Source organism: Bubalus kerabau, chromosome 12 (genome assembly GCF_029407905.1).
Source record: "Bubalus kerabau isolate K-KA32 ecotype Philippines breed swamp buffalo chromosome 12, PCC_UOA_SB_1v2, whole genome shotgun sequence".
In the NCBI taxonomy this organism is placed as follows: domain Eukaryota; kingdom Metazoa; phylum Chordata; class Mammalia; order Artiodactyla; family Bovidae; genus Bubalus; species Bubalus kerabau.
In genome coordinates this window covers 36,808,649-36,835,833 of record NC_073635.1, presented here as the reverse complement: position 1 = coordinate 36,835,833, position 27,185 = coordinate 36,808,649, and the positions used below count along the sequence as shown (strand labels likewise).

Below are 27,185 nucleotides of genomic sequence, written 5' to 3'. Positions count from 1 at the left end.
AATAACCACTGAGCAAGTTATTATTGTTTATAACACTAAAAAGGTCAGAAATTATTAAAAGAAAATCACTATGTGAAGTTGTTTAACATCTGTTTAGTACATAAAGAGAAAAAAAAAGTCACACTTGTAAATCTAAGCAATGTATCATATTTTATATGAATTTACATTACCTAAATTAAAACATACCTTGACAAGAAATTAACTAAAATCATCCTGGCAAAATGTACAATGAAATAAGATGGTTTCTCTATTTTTATGTATTAGATAATATGAATAATTTGCAGAAAATAATTTTTTAAACAAGCATACAAAAATAAAAGTGTATATAACTTGCACAGAACATGGCAAGGATAAACATACACAAAGCTTCATTCACAGAAGCCTGGTTCACTGACACGTCGCATAAAAGACATCAGAACTTGAAGACTATTTCTTAAAGATCCACTCACAAATATGCCATGAAACGTTATAGATTCCTACAGCTTTTTATATTATTTCATATATATATTCTATCTTAAACTGAGATGTATAACACATAATAAAAATGAACTTGATCCTGTAGTGACAATTTCAGAGCTAGAAACAAATTCCAGGTGTAAATATCAATTCCAAAAGCTTCAACAACATGCCATTTAAGACATATATGGTGCACTTACATTATTACGGAACCAATCAACACAGGGCCCTTGTATTTAATGAGTAAATTAAAACCATTTATTTTTTATACTTTTTAAAAATATAAAGAATACTTAGAAAGAAAAATTCATGTATTCAAACTATATACACTCCATTCTACCTAATCCTAACAATTCAGGTCAATTTTTACACAAAAGTGAACTGCCTGAAACTTGACATTTTACTTAGAAGCAATACCATCTCTTTTGAAATTCATTGCTTTAATTTGGGATGACAAACTGTAATTTTAATGAAGATTTTTAAATGAACAGTCAACAAAATCTGAACAGAGGAGTCGGTAGTTACAACACTGATTTAAGCTATAATAGAATATACTTGAAAAAGAATTTTTTAAAATATGCATTACAAACTCTGGCTACATTACTCTAAGAAATGTGATATTCTTCATCTAGAAAATCAAAGTTTATCATATTGAAAGTATCACAAAACAAAAAAGTACACACTGCTAATTCCACCAGGTGAATAAAAATATACCCTAATAATAGGTTTCAACCAAAAGGAATCCTTAAAGATACTTATAATCTAAACACGATTTAAAAAAAAAAAAAAAAAAACCACGATTTTATAGAAAAAGACAAAAGGTCAAATAATATTCCCAAGGTAACACAGCACTTGGACCTTTAAATATTCAGTCATGTAAGATTCAAACTTCAATCAGTAATAACGTTATTCAGTAATCAAGACCCTTTGAAACAAAGACCCTTTCAAGATATTTTTCCTATACTCAGAAGATAGTGCTATTGATTTTAAAAGAACGAATATATACAATATATAATCCTGATTTTAAAGATCAGAAAACTTTTTAAAAAATCAGATTCTATAAAAATAGTGAAATTCTTCACCATTTTCCCAGAGTGACATTCTATAAATTACTTAACCACATTCAATCAGGAAACTGTATGTGTATACTTCATTATACACACTGGAGAAAACCAGTATCTTATACTACTACAGTTTCCCATTTTTAAAAATTTAGTAATGAAGGGTACTGGAAAGGAAACAATGCTCTTGAAAAATGTAAAACTACTGTCAATTTATTTAACCATTATTTGTTTACAATGAAATAACCCATACTGGGCTACATGTACCACTTAAGAGATGGCCTGGCTACTTACTCTGAAGTAGCCCCTCCTCTGACCCCAGGAGTTCCTGTGGAGGAGCACCTAACCAACTAGGAAGGAAAAGACAGGGCAACATTTACAATGGTGAAATCTAGGAGTCAGGAATGTGCCTTATTCTTAAAAGTAAGTCTGACTTTAAAATCAGTTATGCTCTCAAATTTCACAAATATAGTTAAACATACTACTACATATTATAACAAAACTCTTAACATACCAAAAACCCCACATTTAAGTATCATACTACTCCCTAGTAAGGTATCTTTTTCATTTCTGACTGGCACCATTTGACACTAAATATCAAAAATTTTAGAGGTTTAAACACACATTTATCACATTCTTCCACAAACCATCTCCATTCAATCACACATTTATGTACTTTCTCTCATTCATAACCTAATTTGTAATTATAAACCCACCCCCAAATCATTAATGTGACTATTAACCATTCATTGTAACATTTAGCAATTATTATAGAGTTTACATGTAACACCAACTTTCTGAAACTTGTATGTTCGACAGGTACATTTCTGAATAAAATGTGATAGCATAATTCAATTAGTATTCGAGAAACAAAATCCAATTCAGATACTGTCATTGTTGATCATCTCTGGTTCTATTAAATGGCAATTCTAGGTAAAACAAATATTTCTCCCATGTTACTGATATTGTAGGATTCAAAACAAATATTTAATATCTTCCAATGAATGCTCAGCACTGATTTTAAGCATAAAAATCCAAAAACTCAAAATAACAAATTGAGCTTTATGAAATACAAGTTAACCAATAGCTTTTTAAAAACAGAATCTGTCAAGAAGAAAATGAGTACATTCATTCTCAAAATAAAAACGGAGAAATTAACAAAATACATCACTAAAATAAAACAATTAGGAAAATGGATATTCATTTTATTTTGTGCATATTAATAACAGCATATGAAACCTAAATCATGCAGACTTTAAATGCAGTGTTTCAAATCATTACACAAAAAGAAACATAATATTGTGATGTTATACTACTAATATTGTTTCATATTATCTTTTTAAGAAAAGAATTATGGGAGCATGGATGACAAAATCACACTTATTTAGAAAAGCTAATACTATTCTTTATTTTTATATCTACAAGTTTTAAGCAAATGGCATTCATATGTTTTCCTTGGCATACTTTTCCACAAGAAAAAATAATGACTGAGCCACAAAGTTGTTTAACTGGACAAAAACACTAAAAACTTGAGTAACTAGGAGTTCACAGATGCTCCACTTGACTCACTCAGAAGCTGACTGTTCCCAGGGTAAACTTGGTAAGAACTGGAACAAGGACTTTCTCGATGAAGGGAAAAAGCTGTGTAGAGCTCTGTTCTTGGAGCCAGAATGAGCCGGACACTAGAATGTTCAGATTGGGGCATCTCTTTGTGCAATGGTTTCAAATGTTCTTGAATGAATAGTACGGAATTTCACAGCCTTGGCCAAAGCTAGCTTGGTATTAACATCAAGGACAAAGTTTTTCCCAATCTTAATTCAGTTTTGAAGCAAAATACAATACTAAAAATTACCTAAAGATTTTAGGAATAAAAATACAGATGACGGGAAAGGTATATTCAGGTGCAGCAGATATCGCTTAAAAATTATAGCTGATGTTAAAACTCCCCACACTGCAATTAATGTCACAAACATTACAAATTACACCCCTTGCCAACTCACATTCACAGAAAATGTGATGAGAATAGTCTATTATTTTACAATCTCCTTATCATGTTTTCAAAGATTTGCCAAAAACAATAGAATGCTGCCAATTTTGGGAAATAACTACATTCATATTGTTGTGTCTAAAAAAATAGAACATAAAATAGTACATAAGAAAAATTTGATACAAAAGCATGCATCTCAAGCGTGCCTTATACTCATTTGCTTTTATGCAATCTTAAGTAACCAAACTTCTTTCAAAGGATGCCTTCCAGCAAAAACAGATATTACCATGTGCCTGGGTAATATTTACACACTGCTCACTTTTTTAAAGCACATTCTTCTTCAGAAAAATGCTAAAAGCATGGTATAGTAACACACTGAAATGTTATGTGAGAAGTAACTGTGCTACAACCAATGCCTGACGCCTTAGATTTGTGGCTTAAATACATGATTCCTCAAATGTAATTTTAAATTAAACATGGCTAACATACAAAATTTTAAATATAATGAGAACTCTGTTTTGGAATAAAAATCCTAATGTGATGTTTCTCCATACTACTGAAAATCAATCTTCAAAACATAATTGATAGGAAAGAGATCTAATCTGATTGCTGTAACACTCACCACATGAACCATATTTCTAGGAGACAAGCACACCTCGCCTGTCTGACTGCAGAGAAACTCCTGAACATTCATAGCCCTGCTGAGTCAGGCTACCTTGAACATTTCTGGAAACAAACATGCTCAAGAAGTGCCCAATTTCTTTTAAATACCACAGCAAATTCCCAACTAACATCCTAGCTAATACTATTTATTGTTTGATTTTAAAGAGAATTTAAAGAGTAAGATCTAGATATTGACACCAAATAAATAAAAGCCGGTAAGATTAAAAATAGGTATTTTATAAGCCAAAGAGATTTGCCTTCAAACATTTTTTTTCAAGATTCAAAAGATTTATTTGGAAAACTCAGCACAAGACAAAGATATCCTTAATATTCCTCCTGAGAATATCTGAATATTCAGAATCTGTATGAAATGTAGACAGCATCTCTGATTTCACAGGACATCAATGGTGCATACAGGTGTAATCCCCACACCCGCCCTCCCCCACTTGCTACTCTGTCTGCCCCTTACTGACATCAGTTTTCACTAAGCTCCTATTTCAGGGCAACTTGCACAAATGAAAATCATTGTCATTTGTAAATGGCTGGGGTTAGTTAAAGCAATCCAAGTATTACCGTTACAGCAAAGTTTAATAAAACTGTAAGAGAATACCACTAATAACAGTTTAAAATTATACAAGATGATTTCTTTATTGAGATTAACTACACAGAATTCACAGTACTGTGGCATACTTATATTTAGCTAAAGTCACAAACACATTTGAACATTCACAATGATGAGTATCATCATTACCATTCTAATCTACAAAGCTTATGAATAAAGAAAAATACAAAAACTTCAAGTATTTAAAAAAAAATTTAAAGTCTAAATACAATAACAATAAAACTTTTCTTCTAGGTAACAGGTAAAAGTTATTTTTCTCCTCTAAACAGTCATGAACGAAAGACTGTTTAGTATCTACGACGCTTGTTAGGGCCTTCAAAGTTGGCCCCTTGGCTCCCTCTACCAAAACCACCAGGACCACCACTAACAGGACCTACGCCACTCATCGGTGCTTGAGGGGTTTCAGAACCTGTTCTACTACCCATAGGTGATCCCATCTGAGACGGTGGTCCTTGCGGAAATCTATCATTGTGCTAGAATACCACATAACAAATGTGAAGTCCATTTGGAACACGCCAAATATAAGTGACAAGAAAAATTGGCACAATCCCAAGTGGTGGTGTCATGAAGTTCAGCAGAAAGTCCAGCAGAATCAGGATCACACATAGAAGGAAGAAAGGAGCAATTTAATTAGTTACTATGTTTTAAAAATAAAAAAATAAAAGAAGCATCTGAATGAAGAGTTACATTTTGCTAATGCTATGCCCCAATTTCATGAAAAACGAACTGATTTTACAAAGTGAATGCCATCTTAAACTTAGTTATTATTTTACTGTTCTGATCTCTCTTTTTATTTTTATTTTTCACTTGGCCATGCCATATGTGGCTTGTGGGACCTTAGTTCCCTGACCAGGGAATGAACCCAGGATCACAGCAGTGAAACCACACAGTCCTAAACACAGGCTGCCAGGGAACTCCCTCTCTTTCATTAAAGTTTATACTGCATGTAACAGTTCAGTTAATAAACGTACTGTGTTTTAAAAATCAGACAAAACTGGGGAGCAGCATCACATTGTTTGAAAAAGTACTGGGTTGGCCAAAACAGTTCATTCAGGTTTTTCTGTGCCATCTTATGGAAAAACTCCAACCTACTTTTTGGCCAACACAGTAAATATTATAAAAATTTCAACAGTAATGCATTTAACATAGAAAGTATAAATAAATACAGTTATAATTTCAGTATGAAAACTTTCAAGGAAGGTGCTTTTCTGTAAAGACTATTACTGGGAAAATAGTTTTTAGAAGTCAACAAAAGGCAGAATTAAACACGAATTATGTATTCTGAAAAACTTCACAGTAATGACTACATATCATAATCGCAAAGGTTGAACAGAACTCCCTATAAGCAGTAGTAAAATACCACTGTGAAAAAGACTAAGAGGGACATTTAAATAAATGTTACCATTTCTGTGTGAGGTAGGTAAAAGCAGACCAGTTACTTTGTCTAAGTCTATGCTGATTACATGCTACACAAAACTTTAACCAAAGTATTTTTTACAAGTTTTTACTAGCTTTCAGACACTTTACTATGAAATAAGCCTCCACTGAAGGACACAGGTACAATGATCAGTATGTAACACCTGATCTGATCACAGTCAGTATTATGTTACTTCCTCGTTATCTGTGTAGATACTCATTTAAAAAACCTGTTAGCATATCCAGTTTGTCCAAATTCTTAAAGGACTATATTTAAAGTAAATAAAATTTAAAATAGAATACTGCATCCATCGGTTCTAAGACCCATATTCACTGCTTGCATCTCTGAGATCAGGAGGGTTTAGAGCTGATGGCAGGTCTGAGTCTTAACAGCAATACCTTCTCTTTCTCAGCAGTAATGGTATCTTCTATTCCAGAACTGAGCTTCCTTTCCCAAATACACAGTCAACTAATTTCCCCTTTCTTAATGTTACTTAGGACAACCATTAACAAAAACCAAATAAGAAAATGTTTTACCAATATAAAGTCTCATTTAAATAGTGACAGACTTAAAGGGAAAATAAAAATGGTATGAGTCTTGTCACTGATACTGAAAATATGAAGTACAACTGAAAAACATTTTTATAATATGTAACCCAGACAAAGATATCTTCACACTCTCAAACCAAGATATGAAATTGCGTAAATTTAGTAGTAAATGTAACTGAAATTTCTAAGTCTATTTAGTGAGAATGCAGTATCAATATGTTTAAAATATACTTTAAAACTTTAATGTAAATTTTTTTACAATTAAATTCTCTGAAATTACTCATAAGTGATTTTTTAAAAAAAAGACAGAAAACTGTGTTTTCATACATATTGGGGCTTCGTACCTCACCAAAGGTAAGGAATTCAGAGGAAAAGAACACAATCACAAAATACTAGAATGTAAACTGAATGGTGGTAAGAGGTGTATACAAATGAATATCACTGTAAAATGACTGTAATTAACATACACATCTGCTATACACTCATATACAAAAGCATGCCGTGGATCATAATCCTAACTCTTGAGATAATAAAAAATTGCCTCTCATAAATCAACATCTAAGTTCATAAAATTACCTTTTCTTCATTGGACACTGATCTTTACTGACAAAACAAATGATGCCAAATTATGTTAAGTGTGAAGTTACCTTTGGGGCAGAATACTACTGATATAATCACAATAATGTGCATGATACATTACCACTGCTCCATTATCTGGCATCATTGGAGTTCCCATATTTGCAGCTCCTTCTGGCCCCATGGCAGGACCAGGACCCATTGGCGGGCCAGGAATAGTTCCTCTGTTGTTCATATTCATACCCATCATTGCAGGAGGACCTTGGTTACCAGCAGGTGCTGGGCTAAACGCATCTACGCAAAACAATCTATACTTAGAGCTGTCCTATCTTAGTTGAGTAAACATTTAAAATTTAACAATACTTAGGCAATCTATATAACAAGAATATTATCAAAATCATTTTACTTCCTTAAGAATGGAACACTCAATTATTGACTCTGATAGAACACTACATTTGCTAAACAAATGTACATATAACAAATGAGAAAACTATCAATTATTTTATGTCTGAGACTATCAAAGCTTGAAAAGTTTTCTTTAAAACATTAGTATTATTTGCTGCAGTCTGCTTTTTAACCTAATTAATACTCCCTTATGAGTGAAGAAAGTATGACATCTCTCTACCAGTTTAAATTAACAGCAAAGGATTAGCACTTACAAAACCACTTAATTTTCTTAAAGTCATGACTAAAAATACTAGCACGTAAACTATATTAAATTGTGATGGGAGAAACCACACCCTCATATATAGGTATATATGTGTGTGTATATGTATATATAGTGTAGGTATGTGTGTGTGTGTACACCCCACTCCAGTACTCTTGCCTGGAAAATCCCATGGGCAGAGGAGCCTGGTAGGCTGCAGTCCATGGGGTCGCTACGAGTCGGACACGACTGAGTGACTTCACTTTCACTTTTCACTTTCATGCATTGGAGAAGGAAATGGCAACCCACTCCAGTGTTCTTGCCTGGAGAATCCCAGGGACGGGGGAGCCTGGTGGGCTGCCGTCTCTGGGGTCGCACAGAGTCGGACACAACTGAAGCGATTTAGCAGCAGCAGCAGCATATATATATAAAGTTGACTGTAAACAAATTGACTTTTACATAGTTACTGAACATCTCCCAAAATTACAGGAGGTACTTTGTTAACTTTATATAGAAATATGCAATAGAAACAAACTAAAAAATTGAAATGATTCATCATGACAAAACTTTTTTCTAAAAGCAAATGCAACCAAATACAGATAAAATATTGATACAGCTATTTGAATTTTTTTTGAAATAATGAATAAAGAAATTCTGGAAATGAGAACAATCGGATACCTCAAATTTTTTTTTCATCAAGACATCCATCCACCTGCCTCATGTTAACTACAATAATGTTTAAGCTGTAATACAACATTTATAATGACTTCAAATACATTTTTAGGTATCCTCTTGTAACTTTTTAAACTAGTTATACTTGATCATTAAAAATTCATGACAAAGACTGAATTTTCTTCTAGTATTAGCTAGTTAATTTCATGACATTCAGAACTCAATTTCTCAAAAACACATTATAATAGGAGTGGAACTTGTCATTCAAATTCACAATTCAGTATCCAATGAAGCTCAACTTTGCACAAGGCCAAGTACAGGAACAGCTGAGGGAGGAAGTCTGACTTCCTGTCGTCCTGGCAACATACTCTGTGGCTCCTTCTGAATCCAATCCCCAGACCCCAGCTACTTCCTGGAAAGGAAGTAGTTCCTTAATCCCAAAAAGTTCTCACTAGTAAATCTACACTTGAACTATCCAACTATGTTTCTATTCCCTTAGGATAGCTACAAATAAAATTTTTTTTACTGCTGCTGCTGCTGCTAAATCACTTCAGTTATGTCCGACTCTATGCGACCCCATAGACGGCAGCCCACCAGGCTCCCCCGTCCCTGGGATTCTCCAGGCAAGAACACTGGAGTGGCTTGCCATTTCCTTCTCCTAGACTTCTACAACTTCTCCCACAAGCAAAATGATTAAGGGCAGAGGCATGATCCAGGAGGAATTTCACCTCAACTTTCCCCAAAAAGAACAGATCAAGGATTAGGGTTGTTTTTTTTTTTTTCTTTTAATTAAACATAATTATCACACCTAACTTCTAAGATACAATATAACTATACAAGTATGCGTATAATAAAAGACAAATATTTTCAAGTATCAACAGTTGAAGTACTCTTATTTTTAGTAATTATGTTCTTCTACCAGATGGCTGTAATTAGACTAAATGTAAAGATCTAATAAGAAATGTAAGAATTATCTGGTCCCCTGAAAAGCAATTTTATAAATTGTGTTCTACATGGAGTACACCAGAAAACCTACTGTCACATATCATCTATGTAACTTGAGAGAATATGACAATTTACCAACTGAACAGTGACATTCAACTGCATGATAAAGACTTAGAAGTCATAACTCTCAGTTTGAGGATAAACTCTCACTTTGAATAAAATGTAAAAAGGAGAAAATTAAATGGAGTGGATGTTAGGGGAGCTAAGTAAGTGTTCAAACATGGTTCTTCAGTGAATAAATTCCCATCAAAACTTTTAAATCTCTTAAATTCCTAACTAAATAAGAAATCTAAAGGTATATTCTCCCATTTCTTCTAATAAAGTTGCTCATCAAGTCAGACTGTTTTCATGGTCCCTAAAACATCAGAAATATTTCAAGTTTGGTTCCGATGTTAATGGACAATCTAACAATTATAGTGGCATTTCAAACTACCTGTAAATGGCATTTCAAACAACCTCACACTGAAAATCCTTAAATCCACCTGGATTATATTATACACCAGCCCACAATTCACTCTGAAAATGATATAAACACTCAACTACTTGTACATCACTATACCCTCAACTGTACTACCTGATTTAAAACTTCTCATGTACTCTTGGTTCTCTGATTTTTTTCATGTACCACTGTACTACAACTGTACTACACAATTAAGTTCTTTGAGTTAAGGGCCATGTTTTGTGCTTCCTCTGCATCTCAGAGATGGTCAATAACCACTTTTTTGCAGATAAGAAAAGTGACAAAAGTAAACAGCAGTTGTCTTAAATGATTTAGATTAGCTAATTGGCAAATGGCATTAACTGGCATGGTGGGAAGCGGTCGGTCATGAAAAATGCTCAACATACATATTAGATGCTTTCAGATTTCTTATTCCACACACCGTGCATACGTTCTAAGCACAATGTGGATCTCCTCACTGGGAGTGCACTTGACGCACTGGAATGTTAAGGTGATGTAATCCTTGCAACAATATGTACATTTGACTTATGTAGATTTAACCTCAGCTTCTGTGAAACTCTTGTAAAACTTATCTAAATCTCAAAGGTGTGACAGTTAAAATTTAATAAAACTTATGAAAACATGCCACTTATGTTTCTCTTAGCTTATTTACTTAGTATTGCTCCCCTGATGACCTGGGTAGACAAGCAATCAATATTAAAGTGCTACTATGAACATTTTCTTAAAAACTTCACATCAATTCTAAAGATATACATGAGCTTAAATATGTAAGATATATCTCATTTACTTGACAAGTCACACATGTCTCCAGTGCATTTCTGTGTATGATACTGTGGGCTAGGGCAAAATAAGTTAAACATTCAGTAAAATAAATAAAAATAGCTTCAAAGTTATGCAAAATGTTGTTAAAATAGAAATATATAAAATACTCTCAAAAAGTTTAAAGACACTATAACTCAGAAGCTAGCAAAATTCCAACACCAAAAAGCCAATTGCAGGGCATGAAGTTTGATTTTTAAAAGTACAACATCAGAGCTGTATTATACCATGTGATGACTACAAGTTTCAGGTTGTTAATCAAAACCTGTTTACAGGTTTCTTTCGTTGCATCTATTAAAACATAATACATCTTTTAGCCTTCGAATAAACAAAATAAAATTGTTCTTCCTAGCATGTACTTTAAATATACTGATTTTTTTCTCAGTTTAATAAATGTAGGAAATTTCACCACTTACAAATGTTGGTTCCAAATTTTTGTTACTGACATACCACAAATAGCATGTATAGTTCCCTGAAAAATGACAAGTAAGTGACAGAAGCCTGTGCTTCAAATCCCTACCTCCCATGTTTATTGCTCCACGGGGACCCATATCACCCATTCTCATTTCCTGTTCTCTCTGTAAGTAAACATAGTTGTCACAGTCAACCTATCGATCTTAGGACTTAACATTTCCCATCTAAAATTAAAAAGAAAAAGATAAATTGGGACATAATGTTCCATTAAAATTTTAAATTTCCAACATCATTTACTTAATAAGAACACTGAAAAGAAACTTCACTCTCACAGCCTTAATTAAACGTATTACAAATGCTTAGGGCATCCAATTTACACTTCTATATATTACCAGTGAGTAATACATAAAATCTATTACATGACATTTTTAATATTATTCTTCCAAGAGATCATAGACACATGCCTAGAGTCTAGAAGAAGAAAAATCTAGTAATAACAACCAAGAAGACCAATTATTTCTCCCACCTAGGTCTCTAAAGTCTTAAAACAGAAATGACCATTACCGCTTTCACATATCAAATGTATTCAAACACACAACACAGCTGTGGGGCACTAAGCCAAAAATAAGGTTATAGACAATTTTCATTTTTGCAATATAATTCACCTTTGCATTTTTCTTCAAGTCCTCTGGCATTATTTCACCAGGTCTTTCAGATATACCATAAAGCCTCCACTACATACAAGCAATTATTGAAAGCTCAACATAATATTGCTTCCTTTATCTGAATAAGAATTTTTTTAGAAACTGAAATAAAGTGTTATCACACAGTCATCAAGTTCTGAAACAAAATGCTCTTGAGGTTACCTATGACATAAAAGGCCACACAAATGTACAAAACATTTTAAGTTTCAGTACAAAAACTATTCCTTAAAAACTCATTTACCAACAGTTACATAGAACTAACTTCAGTGAAATCTCTAGGTGAAATTACCCAACATATTGTAATTGAAATTTACACTATTATTTAATGATCTTTTCCAATACCAGACAAGTGTTACAAGTAGCAATCATAAAAAAATTCCAAGTGATGTCTAAATCTAAAAAAAGCATAATTTTTCTATTTTCAAAAGCAGTTTTATTACAACGGGTTGGTTTTAAAACACTAGTGAAAAGTACCTATAAAGCTAGAAATGAAGGAAATAAAAAGCCTATAAATGGAGAAAAACCACTAAGCAGCAAGTCAACTAACTGCCCATCTAACCTAATGGAGGTGCCTCTAAAGCTAACCCATAAGGAAGCTACGACATGAGAAAAACACCACTTATGTAACAGTTCCATGAAGAAATGTTTCTTGTTGCCCAGAAAATCTGAATACCAAAGCTTTCTCAAAGTTAACATTTAACTTTCCAAAAAATAAATTTGTTTCATCATAAAACATTTGACTATAAACAGGTAGTATTACTGACCAGCAAGAAAGCTAGACTATTTTATAAAACTGATTACCAATGAAGTCATGTAATTCTGAAATTATAGGGAAAATATTATTCTATAATCATACTTCACACTATTATCAATAAATTAAGCCAAGCTCTCATTTCCTCAGCAGTAGAGCCTACTGATAACATGTGGACTCTTTCAGCAAACCCAAAATCTTTAACATTATTATTTACAGGAGATACGTCTCACAAAGAGCTGGCTGCGCTCCAGTACCAGAGTAAAATACATGGATTTTATGGTCCCAACATGTTGGAGGGAACAAAGGTTTAACTAACGTTTTTACTTTTGATTTGCCTTAACTATGAAAGACTAGGTAGGCAATAGCTAATCACTGACAGAGAGTAATTATTAGTCTCACTGTTTGAGACTTCAATTTTCAAATCCCCTATATATTCCAACACCCATACTCAATGCCTGCAATTCATGGTGGGGCATCAGAGAATCCTTTTTATTGTTTAAACCTCTTTATGATTTCAGCATTACCTTTCACCTTCTGAAATAATAGTGTTTAGTTTTATCATTCATGAAGTACTTTTTAAAAAAACATATTGTATTAGTCTATTTCCTTCATTAACAGAGTTTTGCAGAAAGCGTATTAACATACTGAAGAGATCTATGGTTTTAGGTCAACTATTCAACAGTGACCGAAACAGTCCCCTTTTGATGCTCTGTTATAAACTATTTCCAGTTTTAAAATATCTTTAAATGAGACAATCAGAATGTCATAACATTCTAAGGTAGCAGAACATTGGATTACAGTAACAATTCATGCTATGTATTACATCATTTTTCACTAAAAATGCATAATTTGTTAATATTTCCCTAAAGGAAACTGCTGAGACTATTTTACATAGCTATAATCACAAGATTAAGAAAAGAGATAATACAGATGACAGATCAATTTTTAACTAATTTAGAAAAAGCAAAAATTTTAGCTCCCTAGTTGTATTTTAAGGTTATTGTAACTTTCTATAAACCCATTGCTACATACTTCCAGTAAAATGCAAGAGGCAGAGATAATATTTAAGGGTAGTGTTATCAGAAGAAATTAAGACAGTCCTTCTCATAACTTGATATATTGAGTATCAATAAGGAGAAATCACTTGAAGTTCACTGTAACTATATACCCACCCAAAAACAATACATAAAACCCTCAACGGCTCCTGCAAATGCTTCTATTATTTTTTAAATTGGAACTGATACAATAATATGTGTGATATTTTTATAATACAAATTTTAATATTATTACTTAACCAAAATTATTGTGGTTTAACAGGCAACAATTTATATGTAAACAAAATCTCAAAAGACTGCAGCACTATATAAAAGGAGAAAGCTAAGATGACAGTTTTAATTAATTCAACAAATCCTCACAGCAACCCTATGAAGTAAGGTCGAATGTTATCCTATTTTAGAGATGATAAACCTAAGGCCCAGCATTGTTCAATAACTTATGCAGGATCATACGTGTAGCAAAGTGATTGAGCTGACCTATAAAAATCTGCCCAAATAGAGTTCATGGAATTATCTTCTTCACAAGGCACCTTCATTCTTCAAGAATCTTATTAAAAACTAAGAAAAAGCAATGGTTTTTAATATGTTTTTACCATATTATTAAGAAGGTGTTCAATTATAAGAATTATGCATATGTATTTTTGAAAACTGGTTAGTGAAACATGCTTAAATACACAGTTGACCAAAACAAAAGTACAACTAATCCCAGAGCCACATTGTATCAGAGCAACAGTTCATCAACACAAAGTTCTCAAAATGTGGTTCATGGAGTGAAAAGAATCTCCCAAGACGCACCCAAGATGTGCACGACCTCAAAGCTACTTCATCAGAACACAGTTCTAACATTGTTCTATCTGGGCTTTCCACTGAGACACTCTAGGGCACAGTGCAAGAGCAATGGTGGGCAAAAATCCTAGTGTTAAGAGCACAAAGCAAGGCATCTGCACTCAATTTTTACTAGCAATCACTGTACTCTTCACATTACAATTGCAGTTAAATAACTTCAGTCACGGCTGCCTGGGCCAGAGCACCTGGAAAAGACTAAAGATTAGATTGTAAGAAAAGAAAATATAGAAGCCACATTTCAAACACCTGTACTTTATTTTCATTCGTTGTGGCTGAGTCAAGGCATATGGGATCTTAGTTCCCCAATGCAAGCGTGGAGTCTTAATCCCTGGACCACGAGGAATGTCCTTAAAGACCTGCTGTACAACATGGGTCTGAAATAGCTATCAGCACAAAGCATCTCTGAATTGTGTGCAGTTCCTTAGTTGAGTAGGTCAGAACCCTGTCATGAGACAGGTGAAAGGGAAAAAACCCACAGTATTTTCTCTAGCAACAAATGAGACGTGGTTATCAGGGCAAATGAAGCCTATCAAATGGGTGACATCAGTCAAAAGACAATTCTGACCAGGCTTCAGAGATGCAGCACATCAGTTTTTGAAAAAGAGGTGTTGAATTTATGTGGAAAGGAAAGCAGACTATGGCGAATATATGGATGAAAGAAATGTGAGACGACAAGCAACGACAATTACAGCTGATGTTAAATTTCTAGGTGACCAGACGAAAGACAAGGCATAGAATGCATGATTCTTCTTTGGCCATTGTGTGGTACAGTCTTACTTCCAAATCATGACAAACAGTATTTACATTGTATAAGGACAAGAATTAAGATACTTTATATTAAAAAATAATAATTTCAACTATGAACACCTGGATGAAATAGTAAAAAGGATTAATTTTATGAACTTTCTATCTTTAGGTACATGTCTTTAATTATTCTATGCAACAAAATAGATGTCTACATTAAGCATTTCTGCTGCATTCTGAAATAGGGTGGGTATTTCAAGAAAACCACTTCTGTGACTGGGCTGCAGCTGAGTAAGACACATTTTATTGGAGCAAGATTATTACTTGAGACAGCATTTGACAGACAAGCAGATTACTAACCTGTGTAATTTCTTATAAGTGGATGGTATTAAGAAATGTGACTTGTTTTAATTTTGTATAACAAAATACATTAACATTTAGATAGTAGGTGAAACTCTAGGGATCACTATTTTTCTGTTTGGTACATTACAAACTCATGCATAGGAAAACAATCCACTCAAAGATAACGTAGACAAATGGATTCTAATGCAAAAGAGTACTTTTAAGAAACTACTGCTTGTCAAGTTTCACTGCAGTATCAAACAAGAATATTTCAATTATCTGAAAAGGTTAAAATATATATATATATACACTTGTCTCCATTTACTTATCCATGTGAAACCAGGTTTCCTTCATGCTCTTTGACCAAAAGAGCAGTTTGCAATAGGTGGAATGCAAAAGCAAATATGGGAAGCCAGCCAGCCATTTTCTTATAAAACCCAAAATTAAAGAAATTCACAAAGGAGTAAAACAATACCACTCTTCCACTACACAAAGTCGAGCACTAGAGAAATTTGCAAAAACTGTAAAATAAGGTCCCTCTTCCCACTACAACACATTTTCTTTTAAATGTCTCTTTAAATTTTTAATATAGCATTGATATAATGTAATTAAAACCTTTTTGGGGTCCTCAATAATTTTTAATAGCTTTTAAAAAAGGTTTGAAACCAAAAAGCTTAAGGACCACTGCTTTTTAAGTTCCTGTCAATCTTTACTCATGAAAATGTAAAGCAGCAGAAAATTTGCCCTAATGTAAATTAACTAAACCAATATACCTTAATGTAGAACTAGATATTATTTTATAGAAAATATTGACTTTTTTCCTTAATACTTAATGTGCTAAAATATGTATATGAATGCCTAGGGTTTAGGAAACAGTAAACTAAACAAAAACTGACTTTACATAATTATCAGCTGGAATAACATTCTGCAAGCAATGATATGGTGTGTTCACCCAACACAATGATCAATCTATGTACTCGTCTGAGTGAATACAGTCCCAACAGCTACTATCCTCCTCCTTTAATCCATGAAGTCCTTTCTCGGGTATGTCTCTAAAGAAATATCTAAGGATCACGATGTGCTGTTTCAGTTCCATGTCTTAATAAAGAAAATGCTAAAAATCCTGAAATAAAACTCTAGAGAAATGTATAAGTTCTGGCAAGTACCAATATTCAACCCATCATTAAATATTCCTAGAGTTTTTCCTAAAAATAAATTCTTGTAGCACATGGAAATGTATCTTTTCACTAGAGAAGTTCACATAACAAGAACAACTAGACTGTTGGAGAGTCAGACTTTCATTAGAGAAGACAAACTGTCAGCATCTAGAAATATTAGGGAATAAACATATTTATAAACAAGAAAGCAACAAAAGTCAATTATGTAAAATATTTTTTAAAAAATAGGTATAAAGAAAAATAAAATCACAAAAAAAGGTAGGCCACTTTGCCAAGAAATTATCCACTCATTTAAAAAGCGTTATTAAAAGGTGTGCATCAAGAAAGTAATCTTCTAATAAACTAAAATGGGAAATAAGAAATGTTCCTATTAATAGAACTCAAATAACAGCATGCAAACCTTCCAACATAACCAACAAAGGCATGGAAGACTTAACACTCTAAATTCAAGTAATAAAAAACAGCGTTTTCCAAGACATTTATATCATTCACTGCTATATGGGGAGGGGGGAAAATATTTTAACATAAGACAACTATTAAAATATAAACTATACAGTATGTTTTCCATTCAATTCGAATGCATGCATTCCAAAGTATCTACACCCATAAGTATGGAGGAAACATTCCTCAGTTTATGACTGCCAGAGTGAACCATTAATTCACACTTCATTAGGGAACCACAAAGAAACAGTTATCAGAACACATCTATTAGAATGTCCAAAATCCTTAACAGTGACAACAAAATGCAGGTGAGGTCGTGGAGAAACAGGAATTCTCATTCTTTGCTGGTGGGAATGCAAAACAGTATGTCCACTTTAGAAGACAATTTTAATAGGTTTTTGGTGTGTGTGTGCATGTTTTATTTTAACAAAACTAAGCCTCCTCTTACCATATGATCCAGCAATCATACTCCTCATTATTTACCCAAAAGTATCAAAAACCTATGTCCACACAAAAACCTGCATACAAATACATATAACAGTATTATTGATAACTGCCAAACAAGATGTCCTTCATTTGGTGACTGGATAAACTGTGGTAAATGTGGGTAACGGATTATTATTCAGTGTTAAAAAGAAATGAGCTATCAAGCCATGAAAAAACAGAGGAGGAACCTACTTAAATGTGTATTACTAAAAAGCCAAAATGAAAAGACTCTTCTTTCCAACTATGTGACATTCTGAAAAAGGCAAAAATATGGACACAAGAAGGGAATCAGTGGTTGCCAGGAATTATGAGGAGGGAGAAATACTAGGTGGAGCACAGAGGATGTTTAAGGGCAATGAAATTAATTACTCTGTGTGGGTATGTGTCATCACACATTTGTCAAAACCCAAGAATGTGCTGCAACGCATATAAACTATGAACTTTTGGTGATACGAATGTGTTAGTGAAGGTTCACCTGCTGTAACAAGTACACCCCGTGTGCTGCAGGGATCTGATGTAAGGGAATCTGACAGTGAGGAGTCTGCAGGCATGTGGGGTGAAGGGAACAAATTTTTGATGTAAAAAATAAAAGTTTACTTTTTTAAAACTTTAAAATGTTTCTCTTTGAATAAATTTTATCTTAACTTACATCAAGTTTTAGTCATGAACTTGTTAAATATTCAATCAGAAACAGAAGGAACCCCAAATACAAGTAGGGGATTTTATTCTTACCTTACTGTATTCATTAACCCAAACACATGTGCCTCTTAAACTACATTCACTCAACAGTGCATTTCTAAAGCCTGGTTCAGGTAACTTAGTAGACATAATGTTTGGAAGTCACTGTCAAATTCAACTGACTAAGTAGCAAACTTTATTGCTACTTGTTAATACATAGGATGACTCTAATTGAAAATGAATTAAACGTAACTACATATAATCTAGCCATACCCATCAAGAGATAGAAGGGAATAAACATTTTAAACAAATTAATTTTTAAATAAATTTTTATTGAGCTGAGAATTTTATTTCTAATCTGTATATCTAAGGCACATTTTTAAGATCACTCTTTTCAACTGTCATGGAAAATTCCATTTGAAAAGCTGCTTTAAAGAACTGAAATTAATTAGGGGTATATAATTATTCCTCAAATTTAGTTATTTTATCTCAAATGCTTAAAGAAATCAACAATCTGGATATCAACTACAACACATACATAATGCTTTTAATTGTATCTTACCAATGTACATATAATACAGGTGACTGGTTTGCATTTCTTTACCTATAACTTCTTATCCAGTACACTTTCATATCAAAATCAAAACAATTATCATGACTGGCCAGATCAAAGGATGAAAGACAAAACAGAAGACCAAATACCAGCTGCAAGAGAAGCAATTTCAAGTCGGTCTCACCAACAGAAGAAAGCTAATAATAAAGCATAAGTGTTTCAATGTATGAAGAACTATGTATTTAATAGATGAGAATAACTTTTTCTATTTGTGATACTAGACATAAAACAAGTTATCTTAGTAGTCTACCAGAAGATTAAAATCTTGACAAACTAGTTTCTAAATAGTTAACTCAAAGCAAGAAACTCAATATACAGTAATATTTAAAAGTACTTAAATAATACCTAAATACAATTCAAGGAGTTACTTAAATTTTACATTTATAAGAGAAACTACTATACAAGCATTTAATTTTGTTTAAAAGCAAGATTTAGGGAAAGTAATAGCACACCAAATTAAGATGTTACATCTTGAGAATCACTACTTGTAGAATCACTATACAAATTTATAACCAAAAAAGACAGGATTTGAAATGTGGTTACACAATGTAGTGGAGGGTATCACAAGACAACCAGGCAAACTTACCCATATACGTTCAAGAACTTGGAATTCTAAACAGAAGTCCATTTCACCAGCAGAGCATACTTACAAACTCAAGGTTCCTGCTCCCTACCACTCAGTTCAGTTCAGTCGCTCAGTCGTGTCCCAACTCTTGGTGACCCCATGAATCGCAGCACACCAGGCCTCCCTGTCCATCACCAACTCGTGGAGTTTGCCCAAACTCATGTCCATCGAGTTGGTGATGCCATCCAGCCATCTTATCCTCTGTCATCCCTTTCGCCTCCTGCCCCCAATCCCTCCCAGCATCAGGGTCTTTTCCAATGAGTCAACTCTTCGCATGAGGTGGCCAAAGTACTGGAGTTTCGGCTTCAGCATCAGTCCTTCCAATGAACACCCAGGACTGATCTCCTTTAGGATGGACTGGTTGGATTTCTCTACCACTAGTAGTTAGTAATTACACAGGGATACTGACATTCACATTTATCTCATTTGATCTGGTAAAAAATTCTGACATTTCAGGTGATACTACAAAGCTTCAATACAAAGTACAGAATATACAAAATACTGATTGGCCTTAAAAAAATTTTTTTCACATAGTTATCTCGTAGGATAACTCCTGTAACAGGTTCTAAATGTTATAAGAAGTCACAAGGGAGAAGTAACAAGTTTTTATGCCTTCATAAAATGTTTTGTTATGATTTCAAGCTACTTAATAATTGAACAAAACTCCTGTTATTTACACTGCACATAGTGGACATTTCAAAATCTGTGTTCACTCTAGTTCACTTGTATTAGCAAATACAAGTAAGCTCTCTTCTCCAGCCTCTCTTAAAAAGATAAACATTAGCTAAAGTGCTTACCATTCTGAACCAAGTAAGATGAGAAGAACCTACCATTTCAAATATACCTACAACACAGCAGAATAATAAACCAATCACATTAGCTTTTAAAATACACCCAATATAGCCCCTCAACAGTGCAGAGACTACACACTCTTTCTCAAGAAGGCAAATTTCTCTAAACTTTCAGAACTTTTTTTAGCTGTGTCTCTTAACCTACTCTACATAGGTCCTGTGTACCTAAAATACTCTAAAATCCTCAAAGATGTGTGTGACCCTAGGCTTGATTTCTTTCTGTATCCTCTACAAAGCTCAGGACTATTATAAACACAGGAAAAACAGTGAACAAAATTTCCTTACTAAAGGAAATCTTCAGTCTTCCTGTAAGTCTAACAATCTTGAAGGGATATACAAGTGGAATGCGCCTACTAAAAAGTTATATGTGTGAAAACTAAGCATAGAAAATGGCTATTTTACTCTTCACTATGTGATACCATTATGAACACTACAAAAATACATCAACAGCTACGTCTCAATGCCACCTATGTTTCAAAACTACTGATGATGAACATCTGAGACTTTAGTATTCAATAAAAATACTGAGGTTTGGTGGCTCTTAAAGAACACTCAAAACCATGTGATTGAGCTGCTTGCTGTAGTCTGAAAGACAACTATTTAACCCTCCCAGTTTACATTTAAGTAACTATAAGATAACAAACACAAAATGACCTCGAGAGGTCAACTACTGAACAAAAATGTCAGAAAATAATTAGAAGGCAATGTAAGTACTAAAAATCATATTAAAAATGATCCAGGATCACAGCTGGGGTGAGTAGTCAGAGATTATATATGTGCTGAGCACACACATTCTCCATGAGGGAAAAAGGGATATGGAAGTTTCTGTGGAAAATAAGCCTCTTTGAGACTATAATGGAAGGTAAGGTCAAAGAAGTCATCTAATATGACACAGAGATAATTAAGTCTAACAAACTGTTCTCTGATGAAGTGAAGTGTGTAAAGAATCAAACCACTTCCATCTGGATTCATTCAAAAGATTTCAAAATATGAATGATAAAACAGAGGGGGGAAAATGCTGTTCATAATCATAACAAGGGAACAAGGGTGACCACAAACACAACTTGATTTGCCTAAGATGGCTTATTGTATACCTGCTGTTTAAAAAAAAATAAAAAGAGAGAAAATTTTACCTAGTACTCATATTCACTTGTCCTAGTCTGGATAAAAACTTTAAAGTTTTCCCTACAAATAATTAGATATTATTAAAATAAATAAATAAATCCTTTTGAGACGTGATCAAAGATTTAACAGCTGGTTAAAATGGTATTATATCTTCAACCCAAATTACACAAATCATCAAAACTCTAAAGATCATCTAGAGTCTATGTTAACTAACATTATAAAAATGTTATCTTTGCTTTTATTTGATTATAAAGTCTATGTACCATCCTAAAATATTCAGAAAAATTCTTGGCTCACCGTAATAAATCAATTAAATTATTTTAATAAATAAATGAAACCATATTAACAACAAAAAATGGTCACAACTAGTGCATCCTATGAAAGACCACTGCAACAAACCTATTATCCATTTTAATTTTCACCATCAGGTCCAAACCATCAGAAGTGGGCTTCCATTATACCAGCAATTGGCAATGACCTTCCCACACCTAAATCTGACACCAAACCCTACACCAAATAACTCTTCTTATTTCCATAGGATGATGAAAAGTGTCATCCTATGAAATGTATCAGTTACTTAACCCTTCCAAAATAATGCAATTTTCTTCTGCAATACAACCAAATCACTTGTTAGAACTAAATAATTTACTGAAAAAAAGAGAATAGCCATGAGAAAACCACCAAATTTTGGCAGCTTCTCTCAAAAACTCAAAAGCCATTTAAGAAAATGTATTTGGACCTACTCATTACTAAGTGACAAGTTGGCTCTGCCAGCACCTATTAATGAAACTTTATTACTGGCTAGAATTTCTGTTGAGTTTTATATAGGGAAAACAGGGGACTGTTTGGTGGGAGAGGGGGGGAGGTTATAATTAAATCAAGGGATAATGATAAAGAGAAACAATACCCACACAAGAAGCAGGAAGGGACTGGAATAAAATTAAACAAAGGCCAAATGTGGCAATCCGGATCAAAGGATTTGCCTCAACTGACTGAAAAAAAGAGACTTGACCACTCCAAGACATCAGCAATGTGGCTGTGACGCTGTATCAGCTCTTCCCATAACTTCTGCTCTGACTTATAACCATGACTACGAATGAACATTCAGGACACTAATCTGGATTCTTCAGAACCAAGAATCAAGGTTCTAGGATATGAGGCATTCTGCTCAATAGGCCTTCTAAAAACACTGGAAAAAAAAAAAAAACAAATTAATAAAATTACATCTTAAATCACAAATTCTTTATGAGTTTCGTTAACATGGGGCATTTTTTTATAGATTCCCTCCCCTAACTGAAAGGTTGTTGCTGAGCGGTGGAAGACGGCAGGATTCTCGGCCTCAAGAGGAGAGGAGGGGCCAGTGACGAGGTTGATCGCTCAGAGAGTTTGTGTGATAAGGTTTTGTTAAAGTATAAAAAAGATAGAGACAGCTTCTGACATAGACATCAGAAGCAGGCAGAAAGAGGGCCTCCCTTACTAGTCTTTAGCCGGATGTTATATAGCTACTAACAGGATATTAATTAGACAAAGGAAATGTCTCAAAACTCAGAGACTGGTATCAGGCCCCTCACCCAAAACATGCATTTTGGGATGACACTGACACAAGGTGAGTTGTCCTGGGCACAAAACTATTGACATGAATCTTTAACAAGGGCAGGTTTCCAAGCAAATACTAGTCTCATGAACATAGCTTAAGAGAACATTTGCATGAGTAAAACATACTGGTTTGTCAAGTCAGTTCTAAGTCTTAGGCAGAACCAACTTGAAAACAGAGTCTAGCTTAAGAAAAACATTTACGTTAAGAAAAATGCATTGGTTAGCTCAAGGTTCAAGAAAAGTTAAGTTCAGGTGGAACCAGGTGTCGTCATGGCAACATAGAATTTTAAAAGAAACCTCTTTTTAAATATGTATAGAGAAGGGAAAAAAATCTAACACTTGTAGTTTGTTTCTTCCTGCTGCTTAAAAGAGAGATAAAAAATGTCTGACACTTGCAGGCTATTTCCTCCATTTGGAGACCTCTGGGCCTTCCTGCCTGTTACCCTCTCACAACTCTCAAACTGACCAGAGATCACAGGTCAGCAAACTTTTTTGGGAAAGGACTGGATAGTATTTCAGGCTCTGCTGACCATACAGTCTTGACACAACATCAGAGTTATGTCACCACTAGTCAATGCTACCATTCTGGGGCAAAGCAGCCATAAGCAAAACATAAACATGGCTGCATTCCCATAAACAGGCAGCACTCTGATGTGGCCTGACTTACCCTAGTCTGCAGACCCCCAGTCGAATGAAATATTTTAAAAACAAAAAATTAATGTATCATTTGAGACAACACTCCCTTCCATATAAAGGATGAAAGTCCAAAAAAAAGTTGCCACACCAAAAACCTACAGAGCACAATTCACACAGAAGGCTGTGCCATTTGTACTGTTAACTAGGTGAGCCCTATCTCCCATGCAGAATGAACCTAAGTTCTCACTTTACCCAAAGTCCCCAGGTTCCATAAAAAATTCAAGTAGTATCACTATATTCATCTCAATATATGTCTCATTTCAACATCTGGCCAGTGGTTTCTGACCTTCGCTAATGAAAATAAGTCACCCAAAGAGCTTTTTAAAATGCTGATTCCACGCAACCCAGTCCCATTGGACTATATGTCAGGCACTTTTCTAAGGTCCACAGAAATGCTGCAAAGGTTGAAAATTACTGGATTTTCAACCAGTATGCTCCCAATGGATAATCCATCAGAATCTACTAAAATCACAAAATGAATCGGTGAGTAGGATGGAGACCTGGGCACCCACCTTTTTTAAAAGCTCCCTGATTCCTTACTATGCATGATCAGAAATACTACCAAGAAGAGGCCTCTCTCTCTTAGCTGGGCTGCACCCCCTCACTGCTTGTGGCCTTGCTGTCCAATCCCAAGAGCTACAATGGACACCTCTGACTAAGGAACAAAGGTCAAATTACTGCCTTGGCATATAATAAACATTCAGGTTTTTATGCATGTGCTCAATTCTCCAGGGCTATTCCCACCTACTCAAAAAGGAATAAAAATTACATATATATATATGAAAAGGATACGAAGGGCTATTCTTTTCTTTACTAAAACCCAAACATTAATATTGACCATGCCAGCCAAAGAAACTACTTAAGTTTTAAAACAAAGAAGCATCCAATCTCAGAGAAGGCAATGGCACCCCACTCCAGTACTCTTGCCTGGAAAATCCCATGGACGGAGGAGCCTGGTAGGCTGCAGTCCATGGGGTTGCTAAGAGTCGGCACGACTGAGCAGCTTCACTTTCACTTTTCACTTTTCACTTTCATGCACTGGAGAAGGAAATAGCAACCCACTCCAGTGTTCTTGCCTGGAGAATCCCAGGGACGGGGTCGCCTGGTGGGCTGCCGTCTATGGGGTCGCACAGAGTCAGACACGACTGAAGTGACTTAGCAGCAGCAGCATCCAATCTAAGCACTGATCCAATTCTCCAAGTCGAAGTATTTTATAATTACATGATACCACTACTAAAGCCAGAAAGATATTTACATGTTTTATGACATCGTCATTTTTCCAAGAAAGTTTACTCCAAGAAACTGCATTTTTAAAATATTCTAATTAAAATTTCCTCTTTACTCCAATCCAAGCTGTATCCACAAATAAAGACTGGTACATACATAGCAGTACTTAAATTTTAAACTACTGAATCTACAAGCAGCAAAACAACCCAATATTAAAAAAAAAAAAAAAAATCATAGATTCACAAATTCTTACTATTAACTGAATAACTTCTGTGTTCAAAGCTGTAAAATTGTGATAAGTAGAAAATTTCAACCCAGAAAATGGTCCCATTATACTGTAGTAAAAACAAACCTAAATGAAATTAAGGAACGGCATAAAAACATATACAGTTACAGGAGTCAAAAAAATATTATATTGCAGGAGTGAAAAATAACATGTTTAATTTATAATTACAAATGTATTATCAAAGAACATGACTTCCTCTAAGGAGAAATAAGGTATGAAATTTAAACGACAGCTTCTAATTGATGAAGAGTTGGCATATTCATGAAACTCTTAAAAATATATTCCTATGTATGTTATAATATTATGATCAATTTGAAAGCTAACAAAAGAAAAACATGATCAAACATAATAGGTCTTTTGCTACATTAAAAAATATATACTATTCAAGACAAAATAAGTATTTATTTTATACTCCGAAGCAGCTACTATTTGTTGTGTTGGAATATTCCTAATGGGAATATTAGAAAGAAATGAGAGGTGGCATCTTAAAACAAACCAAGTAAACCTACATGACTTTTATTACTCAGGCAAGCTGAACACTTACCACGTGATTCCTCCCTTTACACTGAACAGGGAAATAAGAGAAGCACATAAGAGGGCCTAATTTCAAAGCTTTTAAAAACAAAAACAAACATTAAAATTGTTCAACAAATTTTTCCAGAGACAGTTTTGAAAGTAAATGAAGAATAACTGATGCAACAATGGCCTCGATGTTTTTCTATTAACACAAACCACTTAAGAGCTTTTGTTAATATTTCTTTAGTGCCTGATTAGCCTGATTAGTTTATACTAACAAGCATTATGAAACTAGGAACCAAATAAAACTGAGACCAAAATGATGAAAAATTTGTCTATTCATAGTTTCTTATCTCAGAAAAAGCTAAAAATAGAATGAAGACTATATTTTCTCCCCTACATATTAAATATCATTGCTACATACCATTTTAAATGATTCCTTTCCAAAAAATTAAGAACATACTAACCTTGGGGCCTAACATGACTATTAATTAAAAAGAAAAAATCACCAATTCCAGCCCACTGTTTAGTAAACTTTTTCTGTAAAGAGTCAAAGAGTAAGTCTTTTAGGTTTTAATGGTCACAAATACTGTTTAGTAGTCTTTTTTTTCCTTATCTATCAACACTTTAAAAATGTAAACACCATTCTCAGCTCGGTAGGGTGGTACAAAAATGGATGGAAGTTCCAGGCTTCCTTTGCAGACCTCTACTCCACCCAAATTAATCCTATGATGCTTCAAGTATGTAAAACATTCTTTTGGTAACTATTTAAAACTCTATGTTAAAATATTTAATCATCTAACTTTTCTGACAGCATAATCTTATGAAACAATAAATGAGCTACTTCTGAAATTCCACTAAACCTGCCACACTTTTAAATATCTAATTTATTTATTCTCAAAGTTCCCTGGCTATTACATCTTACCCACCATTAAAATGAATTTGAAACATTCCAATGTTTTAAGTATTTGCAGAATTTCAATTTTAAACTGTAGCAAGATTTCTAAATAGTTTTTGCATTAAAAGTCAAAACTATCTGTCCTTCATTAATTATGCCTACCACTTGGACATATTAA

At 33.8% G+C, this 27,185-nt stretch overlaps 1 protein-coding gene across 3 annotated transcripts in view; it reads right to left on the bottom strand.

Moving 5' to 3' along the window:
* Window positions 1-27,185, bottom strand: part of PSPC1 (paraspeckle component 1) — a 75,919-nt gene that overhangs the window by 20,444 nt on the left and 28,290 nt on the right. The window contains exons 7-9 of one of the 3 annotated variants that reach the window (XM_055542597.1): window positions 11,453-11,510; window positions 7,455-7,624; window positions 4,790-5,262 (exon numbers count right to left, since the gene is read on the bottom strand). The exons of 1 other annotated variant lie outside the window; for it this stretch is intronic. In XM_055542597.1, coding sequence (XP_055398572.1) covers window positions 5,077-5,262; window positions 7,455-7,624; window positions 11,453-11,510 — 414 coding nt within the window. In that variant the 3' untranslated portion in view covers window positions 4,790-5,076. Of the gene's footprint in view, window positions 1-4,789; window positions 5,263-7,454; window positions 7,625-11,452; window positions 11,511-12,381; window positions 22,978-27,185 lie in introns of those variants that run through there. One more of the 3 variants, XM_055542598.1, reaches the window with a different exon arrangement.